The sequence below is a fragment of the Sturnus vulgaris genome, chromosome 5 (assembly GCF_052056855.1).
Source record: "Sturnus vulgaris isolate bStuVul1 chromosome 5, bStuVul1.hap1, whole genome shotgun sequence".
NCBI lineage: Eukaryota > Metazoa > Chordata > Aves > Passeriformes > Sturnidae > Sturnus > Sturnus vulgaris.
Window position 1 is genome coordinate 73991191 of NC_142247.1, and position 13503 is coordinate 74004693.

The 13503-nt window shown below is 62.1% G+C and overlaps 2 protein-coding genes and 1 long non-coding RNA gene across 3 annotated transcripts in view; all 3 read left to right on the top strand.

Moving 5' to 3' along the window:
- Positions 1–5450, top strand: part of SHANK3 (SH3 and multiple ankyrin repeat domains 3) — a 95641-nt gene extending 90191 nt beyond the window's left edge. The window contains exon 21 of the mRNA XM_088166128.1: positions 4563–5450. Within this exon, the coding sequence (XP_088022254.1) occupies positions 4563–5109 (547 nt within the window). The 3' untranslated portion in view covers positions 5110–5450. The remainder of the gene's footprint in view (positions 1–4562) is intronic.
- A 32-nt stretch (positions 5451–5482) lies between these two features.
- On the top strand, positions 5483–6858 carry LOC148223804 (uncharacterized). The gene is made up of 2 exons (XR_015804118.1): positions 5483–6008; positions 6042–6858. It is a non-coding gene; the product is annotated as an uncharacterized LOC148223804 (long non-coding RNA).
- Positions 6859–9009: 2151 nt separating this feature from the next.
- LOC148223805 (uncharacterized) lies at positions 9010–12847 on the top strand. Its single transcript, XM_088166129.1, has 2 exons — positions 9010–9088; positions 10540–12847. Exons 1-2 carry the CDS (start codon positions 9010–9012, stop codon positions 11718–11720), a joined length of 1260 nt encoding a protein of 419 aa, XP_088022255.1. The 3' UTR covers positions 11721–12847.
- The last annotated feature ends 656 nt before the right edge of the window (positions 12848–13503 follow it).

Below are 13503 nucleotides of genomic sequence, written 5' to 3' on the forward strand. Positions count from 1 at the left end.
GTTAGTGGGAAAGGATTCCAGGAGGGATGGAAAATGACCCCAGGAATGGTGGAGAAGACCCTGGGAAGGACACTGGGGAGAGGGGGTGGAGCATCCCCATTCCCATCCCAGCAAACCATGGATGCACCAGGATCCATCCGTGATTGCCCAGGCCGGGGGGAATCCCAGGTCTCCCTCTGGAGTAAAAATTCCGTGAGACAGAGGTGGGAGCTCCTGGGATCCTGCTCCATCCCAGTCCCCCAGGGAAGTCACCTGAGGCCACAGCAGGAAAATCGGGATCCAGGGATTCCCCCAGCAATGATTCCAGGATATCCCAGTGGCTTCCAGAGCTTCTGGAATCCCTTCCTGAGCTGGGAGGGGCCCCCAGGCTGGGACAGCAGCGGGATCCCGGGAAAAGCCATTCCCACTCCAGCTCCCTTGGGCTGGAAGGGGAAATCCATGGGATTAGGGTGGGGGATTGGGATCCATGGGAATCTCCAATTCCCCTTGGGAATTTCCCAGCGTGCATGGCCGTGCTCCTGGTTGTGCTTCCTCCGTGTTGTCCCCGTGTCCCGTCCTCGTGTCCCGTTCCGTGTCCCAGCTCCCGGAGCCGTTCCCGGGTGATTTTTCCTTGTCCTTTTCTGCCAAGCGCTGAATTCCCGAGGCCGAGGCCGCGGCCCCGCCCCGGGAGAGCAGCGCCGGATCCCGACGCTCCGGGAATGCCGGGGGCCGCGTTCCCGCTTTCCCGACGGCTGCTGGATGCCATTCCCGGGGATTTGCTCTGCTCCCGGCTGGGGCGGAGGCGTGGGATGCTCCGGATTTTCCGGGAACACCCGGAACGGGGCCATTCCCGAGGCTCTTCTCGGCCGTGGGGGGCTCATCCCGTTGGATCCAGCCGTGGATTCATTCCCTCAGTCCTGGCACTGGTGTCACGGAAATTTGGGATATCTGGGGGACACCAGGGGGTCTCCGTCCCCTGTGTTGGCACTGGGGGCGCCTGGATCATCCTGTGGATCATCCCGAGGTTCCTCCCTGGGCTCATCCCAGGGCTCATCCCAAGGTTCATCCCTGGGCTCATCCCAGGGCTCCTCTCGAGGTCCTTCCCAAGGTTCTTCCCAGGGCTCTTTCCTGAGCTCATCCCAGGGCTCATCCCAGGGCTCATCCCAAAGTTTGTTCCAAAGGCTCTTTCCTGGGCTCATCCCAAAGTTCCTCCCAAGGATAATCCCTAGGTTCTTCCCAAAGTTCACCCCGAGGTTCTTCCAGGGCTAATCCCAAAAATCCTCCAGGGCCTCATCCTGGGGATCATCCCAAGGCTAATCCCAAAGTTCACCCCGAGATTCCTCCCAGGGCTAATCCCAAAGTTCCTCCCGGGGCCCATCCCACAGCTGCCGGGTTCAGGACAGTGGGAATTCTGTGTCCTGCTCCCAGCCCCGATCCCGGATCCTTTGGGGTGGCCGTGTCCCATCCACCGGAGTGACCGGGACCAGGAAAACTTCAGACAATGTTTGATCCCTGCCCCAAATCCCGGCCCAGCCCCCAGAATCCCTGTCTGATTCCCAGGAAAAGACAGGGGCAGGGGTAGGATTGGGATTGGGATTATGGTCCAGTTTAGGATCAGGGTTAAAATTAAGGTCAGGTTTAGGGTTAGGACCACAATCAAAATTAGGATCAGGGTTAAGATTAATTTCGAGTCAAAGTTAGGGTCAGGTTTAGGTTCAGGATTAAAATCAGGATTAGGATCACGGTCAGGATCTGGGTTGGGAACAGGGCTAGGATTAGGCTTGGGATTGGGGTTAGGATCAGGGTTAGGATTATGTTTGGGCTCAGCATTTGAGGAAGGTCCATAGAAAGGAAGGAAGATCCATAGGATCCATTGGAAGGAAGATCTCAGAGGATTCTCGGGAAGGCTGGAAAAACATCCTTGGGAAGGCTGGAAAAATCCACGGGAAGGGCAGAGAAAATCTGTAGGGGGTGAGGGGAAGATCCATGAGAAAGGCAGGAGAATGTCCACGGGAAGGTTGGGAAAACGTCCACAGGAGGGCTGGGAGAAGATTTGGAGGAAGATCCACAGGGATGTCAAGAAGATCCATAGGAAAGTTGGGAAAAGGCCCAAACCGAGGCCGGAGGAAGGGGGGTGTGGTCCCAGCCATGGGAATCACCCGAGACAATCCCGAGGATTTGAACATGGAACGCTGGAGCAGCAGCACAGAAACCTCAGAGAAACCTCACCAAGGAACAGGGAAAGATCCCAATAATCCCAGGAATTATTCCAGCAATCCCAGGGAACAATCCCAGTGATCCCAGGAATGATCTCAATAATCCCAGGAACAAACCCAGCTATCGCAGAAATGATCCCAGTGATCCCAGGAACGATCCAAATAATCCCAGGAATTATCCCAGCAATCCCAGGAATGATCCCAGTGATCCTGGAAATTATCTCACTGATCCCAGGAATCATCCCAGCAATCCCAGGAACGATCCCAGGAATCCCAGGAGCAATCCCAGCCATCCCAGTGATCCCAGAAACGATCCAAATAATCCCAGAAATTATTCCAGCAATCCCAGGAGTCATCCTAGAAATTATCCCAGCAACTATCCAAACAATCCAGGAATGATCCCAGTGATCCCAGGAACAATCCAAATAATCCCAAGAACGATCCCAATAATTCCAGGAATGATCCCAGCGATTCCAGGAAGGATCCAAATAATCCCAGAGACGATCCGGGCTCGGGAGCTGCCCCAAGAAGGATTTGTGGGATCAAAACCCGCTGGAGGAGCTGCCCCATCCCAGCTCCTGGAGAAACCTGGAGCAGCGGGAACGCCGCCCCTGGAGCTGCCTGGAAAAGAGCCCTGGAATGGGAAACGGAGCTGGCATGGATTCGGGATTGCCTCGAGGAAAAACGGATGATCCCTAAAATCCTGGAAAAGCTCCCTGAGAGCAGCAGCCCAAGATGTGGGATGGTCCCTAAGGAATCAGCTCGGATCCGGAGACGTTGGAGCCGGGGTTGGGGAATTCCTGGCTGGAGAGGGAGAATCCGGGAATGCAGGGCAGGGAGGGGATCCAGCTGGGGCTCCGTGCGGGAAAAACGGGAGGCCGGGAATTCCAAACGGGAATTCAGCCCCAGCGGCGCATCCCCAGGAACACACCTGGATCCTTCCCAGCTGCTTCTCCCGGAGTTTTCCAGCAGATCCAGAAATTTCTCTCGCAGATCCCAGGTCCGGGTGGGGCGCGGCCGCGTGCCCGCAATTCCCGTTCCGTGTCTCATTCCTCAAGGACATCCGGCTTTTTCCCGAAGGTGACTCCTGCTCTGCTGTGCCAGGGAAGCAGAAAAACGGGAATTATCGGGAGCGTGGCTCAGAAATGGGAATTATGAGGAACGCGGATCATCCTGCGGATTTTCAGCCAAGTCCAGCTCATCCCATGGATTTATGGGATCCTTAGAGCTCCTCAACATTCCCAAAACCAGGAGGCAGTGCTGGATCCCAGCAGCATTCCAGAATGTCCCAGTTTTCCAGGAGGGAGCTGAGATGGGAGCCCGAGCAGGGGAGGGGCAGGGAAACTGAGGCACCGGGATGCAGGAATTTTATGGGATAGTTCTGAGGACAAGGGAACTGGGATGGGATGGGAGGGACCTCAAAACCCATCCAAGGACACTTCCCACTGTCCCAGGCTGCTCCAACCTTCCCTTGGACATTCCAGGGATCCAGGGGCAGCCACAGCTGCTCTGGCAATTCCAACCCAGTCAGGAATTCCTTCCCAAATTCCCACCCCAATCTCCCCTTGGGAAGCCATTCCCTGTGTCCTGTCCCTCCACGCCTTTCCCAAATTCCAGCTCTCCTGGAGCCCCTTCAGGCCCTGGAATGTGCTGGAAGCTCTCCCTGGATCCTTCCTTTCTCCAGGAGAACGTTCCCAGTTTTCCCATCCTCTCCAGAGCGGAGGACTCTGATTTCCTGGGATTCATCCGGGTGTCAGCTCCGTTTCCTTTCCCATTCCTGCCCATTCCATGGGGACAATGGCGGGATGGGGACAATGCCGAGGGGACAGCGCCGGCGGCAGGAGCCGCGTCCCCATCCAAGATTCCCACGGTGGCACAGCCAGGGGGTCCCCCAGTGCCAAGGGGACACCGGCCCGGCCACCCCTGGCCACCAGGGGACCGCCACCAGAGGTTCCCCCCATCCCCGGAAAACGCCGGAAGGTTTCCTTATTTTCCCTCTCATCCCAACTTTTCCCCACTGGGAGCGCGGGGAGGGGAGGGGAGGGGGACGGGGCAGGACGAGGCGCAGGGTCCTTGTCCCCAGGGCTGGGGACATTTTGGGGGGGACACAGAGCCGTGCCAGGAGGGCAGGACAGGCCGGGAATCCTCACCCTTGGCAGCACTGCCGGAACCTTTCGGGACATCCCCCCCCTCGGGGATCTCCCACCCGAGCCGCGTCCCAAATTCTCCCAACCCCAAACCCTCCACGCTGGATTGGTGTCCCCCATTCCCAAACCTGGCCTCACCCCTTCCCTCTCCTCTCTCTCTCTCTCTCTCTCTCTCTCTCTCTCTCTCTTTTCTCCTCCCGTTCTCCCGCTCTCTCCGCAGACTTTTCAGTAGTTTAGGCGAGCTCAGCACCATTTCCCAGCGCAGCTCCGGCACCACGTTCACCGTGCGGCCCGGCAGCCGCTACCCCGTCACCCGCCGCACTCCCAGCCCCGTCAAACCCGCGGCGCTGGAGCGGCCCGAGCCCCTCAGCACCGTCCGGCCCTACGGCCTCACGCCCCCCACCATCCTCAAATCCTCCAGCCTCTCCATCCCCCACGAACCCAAGGAAGTTCGCTTCGTGGTCCGCAGCGTCAGCGCCCGCAGCCGCTCGCCGTCGCCGTCGCCGTCGCCGTCGCCAGCGCTGCACACGCTGCACCCGCCCAGGCCCTTCATGCAGAAGCCGCTGCACCTGTGGAACAAGTACGACGTGGGGGACTGGCTGGAGAGCATCAACCTGGTGGAGCACCGGGATAAGTTCGAGGACCACGAGATCGAGGGCACGCACCTGCCCGCCCTGACCAAGGAGGACTTCGTGGAGTTGGGGGTGACCCGCGTGGGGCACCGCATGAACATCGAGCGGGCGCTCAAGCAGCTGGTGGACAGCTGACCGCGCCCGGAGCCGCCGTGGGAAGGGCGGGGCGTTATTCCCAAGCCAAGAAAACCCACTCGGATTCTCCTTCTCCTCCTCCGAGCACTGCACTGAGGGTGTGGAGCCCCCACCCCAACAACGCCGACCCCACCCACCTCCCCAAAAAGGCTCCCGCCCGCTCCCGCCCCCCGCGCCGCCTCCGGACCAGGAATGTTGCATGAAATTCCTCCTCGTTCCCGTTTTTCACAGAGAGTCCGGCCTGTAAATCGCTCCGTGTGCCCTGCCCCGGGGGTGGCACCGGGCCGGGGCTGGCCGCGGGGACAGGCAGGGACGCGCCGCGGTGGTGGCACCTCGGGGGACAGGCAGGGACGCGGAGCTCCCCCCCCCCCCCCCCCCGAGCTGCCCCAGCCGCTGGCGGCGTGGCGAGAGCAGGAGGTGGCACCTCCCGGGTGGCCCTGCCGGGCTCAGAGGTGGCCCAAAATCTTGACAAGTCCCAGGTGTCCCTGCCGGGAGGTGGCCTCAGGTCCTGACACCCCTCCGGGTGTCCCCGGCAGGGTCAGAGGTGGCCCCAATGTCCTAAACCCATCCAAGTGTCCCTGCCGGGAGGTGGCCTCAGGTCCTGACACCCCTCCAGGTGTCCATGGCAGGGTCACAGTTGTCCCTGCCAGGCTTGGAGGTGGCCCCAAGGTCCTGAACCCATCCAAGTGTCCCTGGCAGGAGGTGGCCCCGATGTCCTGAACCCCTCCAGGTGTCCCCGGCAGGGTCAGAACTGTCCCTGCCGGGAGGTGACCCCGAGGTCCTGAACCCATCCAAGTGTCCCTGGCGGGGACAGAGGTGGCCCCAGGTCCTGTCCCTGCCAGGAGGTGGCCCCAGGTGTCCCCCCCCTCCCAGGTGTCCCTGCCAGGAGGTGCCCCCAGGTGTCCCCCAGGTGTCCCCCAGGTGTCCCCCAGGTGTCCCCCAGGTGTCCCCGCAGGGCTCGGAGGCGGCGGCTCCAGCGGGGCCATCCCGGCGGTGCTCCCGGAGAAAGGAAGGAAGGAAAGAAAGGAAAAAAAAAAAGAAAGAAGGGAAGAAGGAGAAAAGGAGGAAAGAAAAAAAAAAAAAAAAAAAAGAGGAAGAAGGAAGGGCCGGGAAGGCTCCAGCAGCGGCCGTGCCACCCCGAGCCGTGCCAGGCCGTGCCAGGCCGTGCCAGAAGAGCCCCCCCGCCAGCCGGACCCCCCCGGACTCTGAGCTGCTGGGTGAGAGGAGGGAGCGAGGAGCGCATGGATCGAAGCATGTTTGGGAATGTCGGGAGGCTGGGGGGGTGGGGGGGACAAATTCCCGCAGCAAAAAAAACCCACAAAAAACAGAAAACAAAACAAAACAAAACAAAAAAAACAACAACAAAAAAAAACGCTTTGCCAACGTTTTGAGGGGAGGGGGAGGGGGGTGGGAAAGGTTTGATTTCCTCTGGGCTTGGGGTCTTGTTTTGGTTTTTTTTTTTGTTTGTTTTTTCCAAAAGGGGGAAGCGTTGATGGGAAATTATTTAATCTCCGTGCATTTATCTAGAGAGCAGCTGATAAGCCCCACGAGATAACGAATTACAGGATCCTTCCCCCCCCACACACACTCACACCCCCTTTCCCCCCCAAAAAAAATCCTGCTCATCCCTCGTTTTGCATCTTTTTAAGCAGCTCTATATTTGGAAAGAGAGAATATCTATATATCTATATCTCCAGAGCTATAGCCACCTGATTTTTGTTAGGATTTTCCTAAAAAAAAAAATAATAATAATAATAATTCCTATCTCTGGACTGGAGGAGACGCTCCCGGGACGCCCGTGGGAGTTTTTAAGCGACTGAATGAATGTGAAAAAGTCTTTTTAAACACACACACAAAAAAAAACTAAAATCCCCCCCCCCCCCAAAAAAAAAAAAAAAAATCTCCTTTCAGACGCTCTGGATTTGTAAAGATTCAGAGAATCACTTAAAAAAAAAAAAAAAAAACTAAAAAAAAAAAAAAAAGAAAAAAAAAAAAAAAGAAAAACAAAAAAACAAAATTTGCGTTTTGGGACACACCGAGTCTTCCAGGCACACAGCACGGAGGTCCCCAAGGGTTGTGTCCCCAATTTTTGGGGGGTCCCGGGGCTGGCGGTGGCCACGGGGATTTGCCAGAATTGTCCCCAGTGCCACCCGCTTGTCCCCTGGGCCGGGGGTGGCCAGGGCGTGCCCGGCTGGCCGGGAGGGGAGGGCTCGGTGGTCCCAAAAGCCGAGGCCCCCAGGAAGGCATTAAACACAAAAACTCTTCTGGTGCTAAGAGGGGAGGACAGGGAGCTTCGTCCTGACCCTCAAACATCTCCGAACCTTCCCCACCTTGCCAGGGAAAAGGGCCCGGGACACCGGGATGGCACCGGGACGTCCCCGGGATGTCCCTGCCCTGTGTCAGGGCACCGGGATGTCTTTGGGATGTCTCTGGGATGTCTCTGGGATGTCCCCTGCCCTGGCAGGGACACCGGGATGTCCTCAGGAGGGTCCCCGGTGCCATCTCCTTGTCCCCAAGCCCTCGCCCACGTGGCGACACCCGGGATTTCTCCGGAAGCCACCTGGGGTGCGTGGCCTGTCCCCATTCCCAGCTGCCATCCCGCTGTTCCAGCCGGGAATGGGGAAGGGTCTGGAGCCAGCCCGGTGAGCGACCAGGCGGGGAAAAAAAAATATATATATATATAAAAAATCCCGGGGGAAAAAAAATCCCAGGGAAAAAAAAAATCCCGGGAGAAAAAACTCCCAGGAATGCCGGGCTCGGTGAGCCCCGACCCCTCACCTGCGGCACCGCGGGTGCCACCGCAGCCGCCGGGGTGGGAATGTCGAGCTCAGGTCCTGCCCCTCGGCCCTGTCCCCTCCCCAGCCCCAGCCAAGCCAGCGCCCGTGTCCCCAAACCCGCCCTGCCAGCCCTGCTGTGTCACCGGGGTCACCCTCGACCCCAAATCCTCTGTGCCAGACCCCCCCAGGGTCACCTTGCCCCAATCCGCCCTCCTGTGCTCCAAACCCTTCCCACCTGTGCCCCAAACCCAGACCCCACCTGTGCCCCAAACCCTTCCCACCTGTGCCCCCAAACCCATCTCACCTGTGCCCCTAAATCCGTCCCACCTGTGCCTCAAACCCAGCCCCCACCTGTGCCCCAAACCCAGCCCCACCTGTGCTCCCAAACCCATCCCACCTGTGCCCCAAACCCAGCCCCCACCTGTGCCCCCAAACCCATCTCACCTGTGCCTCAAACCCAGCCCCCACCTGTGCCCCAAACCCTTCCCACCTGTGCCTCAAACCCAGCCCCCACCTGTGCCCCCAAACCCTTCCCACCTGTGCCCCCAACCGATCCCACCTGTGCCCCCAAACCCATCTCACCTGTGCCCCAAAACCCATCTCACCTGTGCCCCTAAATCCTTCCCACCTGTGCCCAAAACCCATCCCACCTGTGCCCCAAACCCAGCCCCCACCTGTGCCCCAAACCCATCTCACCTGTGCCCCAAACCCTTCCCACCTGTGCCCCCAAACCCATCCCACCTGTGCCCCAAACCCAGCCCCCACCTGTGCCCCAAACCCATCCCACCTGTGCCCCCAAACCCTTCCCACCTGTGCCCCAAACCCATCTCACCTGTGCCCCAAACCCAGCCCCCACCTGTGCCCCAAACCCATCTCACCTGTGCCCCCAAATCTCTCCCAGTTCCATCCCCGATCCCATCCCAGTTCCTGCCCCAGTTCCCGTCCCAGCCCCATTCCCAATCCAATCCTGTGCCACCCCCCTGTGTCTCCCGTGCCACCTGCGCTCCGTGTCCCCTCTGTCCCCGTCCCCTCCCGCCCCCTTCCCGGTGCTGTCCCGCACATCCCGGGATCCCAGATCCCATCCCAGCCCCTCTGCATCCCGGCCGGAATGTCGCACGCGGGAATGTCGCACGGCGGGAATGTCGCACGCGGGAATGTCGCATGGCGGGAATGTCGCACGCGGGAATGTCGCACGCGGGAATGTCGCACGGCGGGAATGTCGCACGCGGGAATGTGGCATGGCGGGCTGAGCACGGGCTCCTTCCCAAGCTGTGGAATTGAGAATTCCCTGGAATTCCTTTGGCTGTCGCTTCCCGAGGCTGTTGTGGCCGCGCCACCCCACACCTGGCACCTGTGTGCCAGGCTGTCCCCGCCTTGGGGACACGGGGGTCCCCTCAGAGCCCCTGCACGGCCACCGCTGGTCCCGGCTGTGCCACCCTCGTCCCCTCGGCGCTGCCCCTCGGCACGGCCTGGCACTGCCCAGCCTGGCTGACCACCCTGACCACCCTGCACGGCACTGACCACACTGACCATCCCTCACTGACCACCCCTGCCTGGCACTGACCATCCCTGCTTGACCACCCTGACCATCCCTGCCTGGCACTGCCCAGCCTGGCTGACCACCCTGACCATCCCACCCTGACCACCCTGACCACCCTGCCTGACCACACTGACCATCCCTCACTGACCACCCCTGCCTGGCACTGACCATCCCTGCTTGACCACCCTGACCACCCTGCCTGGCACTGCCCCCCGGCTGAACACACTGACCACCCTGCCTGGCACTGACCATCCCTACCTGACCACCCTGACCACTCTGCCTGGCACTGCCCAGCCTGCCTGGCACTGACCACCCTGCATGGCACTGCTCAGCCTGGCTGACCGCAGTGACCATCCCTGCCTGACCACCCTGACCACTCTGGCTGACCATCCTTGCATGGCACTGCCCAGCCTGCCTGACCACCCTGACCATCCCTCACTGACCATCCTGCCTGGCACTGACCATCCTGCCTGGCACTGACCACCCTGCATGGCGCTGACCACTCTGGCTGACCATCCCTGCCTGGCACTGACCTCCCTGCCCTGTCCCTGCCCTGTCCCTCCCCTGTCCCTGCCCCTCCCTACCCCCCTTCCCTCCCTCTCCACCTCCCTCCCTCCCCCCGGCAGCCCCCGGCGCCCTCGGTGTCCCCTCGGTGGCACCTCTGCCCCGGTGCCCCCCTCGCGGAGCCACCCCCGCGTCCCCTCAGGGCGCGGCCGCTCCGCCAAGGCCCCCCGGGCGCGCGGTGGAAGGTGACAGTGGTGGCCTGAGCGCGGGCAGCCCGGCGCCATCCCCGCCGGGTGTCCCCGGGTCTCCTGCCCCTTCCGCAGCTGTTTTTTGGGGCACCCCCCGAGTGAGGGAGACCCGCCCGCGGCCGCCTCTCGCCGCGAGAGGCCAAAAACCCCGCGGAGCGCAACCGCTCCGCGCTAAGCTCGCTCTGGGACCGGGAGAGCTGGACGCCTTCTCGCCATTTCGGAGGAGCCTCCCTCTGCCCCCTTCCTCCTCCTGCTCACCCTCCTCCTCCTCGGAAGGAAGGAGGAAATGGCCGTGCCCGCCCGGGCACCCCCAGCTCCCGCTGAAGCAGCTGCAGCCGTACCTGTGTTGGCGAACACTGAGTGTCACCCGCCCCGCGGGGACACCACGGCTCGTCCCAGTCAGGCCCCACGCCAGAGAAGGCGACTTCCAGCCGCGCTGCCCGTCCCGAGAGCGCCCGGGGCTGCCACCAACCCCCCCGGGCTGTCCCTGCCGCCTGGCCTGTTTGTCCCTGTCCCCTTTGTCCCGTTTATCCCTGTCTCGCTTATCCCTGTCCCCTGCGCCACTCATCTCTGTCCCCTTTGTCCCGTTTATCCCTGTCCCGTTTGTCCCTGTCTCGCTTATCCCTGTCCCCTTTATCCCTGTCCTCTGCTCCACTCATTGCTGTCCCCTTTGTCCCGTTCATCCCTGTCCCCTTCATCTCGTTCATCCCTGTCCCCTTTGTCCCGTTCATCCCCATCCCCCGTCCCGCTCATCCCTGTCCCCATCCCATTAATTCCTGTCCCTGGCCCTGCTCATTCTTGTCCCCAGCCCTGCCCATCCCTGTCCCCCCGTGCCATTCATCCTTGTCCCAGCCCCTCTCACTCCTGTCCTCTGCGCTACTCATTCCTGTCCCCTGTCCTGCCCATCCCTGTCCCCTGTCCATTCCTGTCCCCTGTCCATTCCCGTCCCCTGTCCTGCCCATTCCTGTCCCCTGTCCTGCCCATCCCTGTCCCCTGTCCATTCCTGTCCCCTATCCTGCCCATTCCTGTCCCCTGTCCAGTCCATCCCTGTCCCCTGTCCTGCCCATCCCTGTCCATCCCTGTCCCCTGTCCTGCCCATCCCTGTCCCTTCCCACCCCTGTTCCCTGCGCTGCCGCGGGGATGCGGCACAGCTGGACAAGGGACTTCCAAAAGGCCATCAGGGTCCCCGGGCGAACTGGTTTCACCCGGGGTGGCCCCTCCAGCTGCCAGCACAGCCCACCCCGTGTCCCTCCCCCGTGTCCCCCCCCGTGTCCCCCCGGTGCCCCCGCGCACCCCCAGCCTGTGCCCCGCGGTGCCACCGGCTCCGGGGTCACTCACCCGGTGCCGCGGTGCCACCGCCGGGACCCCACGGTGCCCCCGGCCACGGTCCGGTCCCGTGGCCATTCCCAAAGCTCTGCTGTCCCTGTCCCGTGGGGACGGAGCAATTCCCGGGGTCCCCAGCTCCGGCCACCTCCAGAGCCGGGGCCACCTTGCCTTTGGAAAAGCCATCCAGGAGAAGGCAGAGCAGGAACTGACCCCTGACCCCTGTGTCACACTGACCCTCGGCTTTGGGTCACACTGACCCCTGTGTCACACTGACCCTCGGCTTTGGGTCACACTGACCCCTGGGTCACACTGACCCTCGGCCTTGGGTCACACTGACCCCTGGGTCACACTGACCCTCGGCCTTGGGTCACACTGACCCTCGGCTTTGGGTCACACTGACCCCCGGGTCACACTGACCCTCGGCTTTGGGTCACACTGACCCCTGGGTCACACTGACCCTCGGCCTTGGGTCACACTGACCCCTGACCCCTGTGTCACACTGACCCCCGGGTCACACTGACCCCCTACCCCTCGGCCACGCCAACCCACCGGCCGTGCTGACCCCTTGGTCACCCCCTGGCTCTGCCAACCCCTGGGTCACACTGACCCCTCGGTCACAACAACACATCGGCCATGCCAAACCTTTGGCCACGCTGACCCCTCGGCCGTGCCAATCCCGGGGTCACACTGACCCTCCGGCCACGCCAACCCATCGGCTGTGCCGACCCCTCGGCCACGCCTTGGCCACGCCAACCCCTCGGCCACGCTGGCCCCTTGACCACACCGACCCCTCGGCCATGCCAAGCCATTGGCCGTGCCAACCCCTCGGCCACGCCAACGCATCAGCCGTGCTGACCCTTAGGGCACCCTTGGCCAGTGGCCACGCCAACCCCTCGGCCACACTGACCCTAAAAGCACCCTTGGCCAGTGGCCACGCTGAGCCCTCGGCCGTGCCAACCCATCGACCGTGCCAAGTCCTTTGCCAGGCCAACCCCTCGGCCACACCAACCCCTCGGCCGTGCCGACCCCTTGACCACCCCTCGGCCCTTTGGCCACGCCAATCCTTCGGCCGTGCCAACCCCTTTGCCAGGCCAGCCCCTCGGCCACGCCAATCCATCGGCCGTGCTGACCCCTCGACCACCCCTTTGCCAGGCCAATCTTGGCCGTGCCAATTCCTCGGCCGTGCCAATTCCTCGGCCGCCTTGACCCCTCGACCACCGCTTGGCCACGCCAACCCCTCGGCCGTGCTGACCCTTTGACCACCGCTTGGCCCCTCGGCCACGCCACCCCCGGGCAGTGTCACCCCCGGGCAGTGCCACCCTCGGGCCGTGTCACCCCCGGGCCGTGCCACCCCCGGGCAGTGTCACCCCCGGGCCGTGTCACCCCCGGGCAGTGCCACCCCCGGGCAGTGTCACCCCCGGGCCGTGTCACCCCCGGGCAGTGCCACCCCCGGGCAGTGTCACCCCCGGGCCGTGTCACCCCCGGGCAGTGCCACCCCCGGCCGCGGCGGTTACTGTGATTCCTCCCATGGCTTCTCCAGCACTCGGTTTTTTCCGCTGTACAAAGGGAGACACTTTTCCTTTTCTTTTCCCCTCCCGCTTCCAAAGGGAATTTTTCCCCCCCCCCAAAAAAAAAAAAAAAAAAACTTGTCGATATTTTTCCGTTGTCCAGCCCGGCGCCATCACCACACCCCCCACACCCCCCCAACTTCCATCCGCCTGTCCGTACCCCCCCGACCCACCCCGACTGTGACAAAAATAAAGCAAAAACCCCCCTCGGGTCACTCAGCTCCCGAGTGCGGGGGACAGGTGGCCTCGCCAGCCCCAGCCGTGGCCACGGCCTCACTGCCCATGCATGTGCCACCCCTCACACCCGCTGCATGTGCACAGCCCGGCCCCGCCACACTCTCGGTTCCGTTCCCCCACAGCCCCTGCCCCAAGCCGGACTCACCTGTGGGTTTTCGTTCCGTTTTTAATTTCCCAGGGTCAGTTTGACTTCA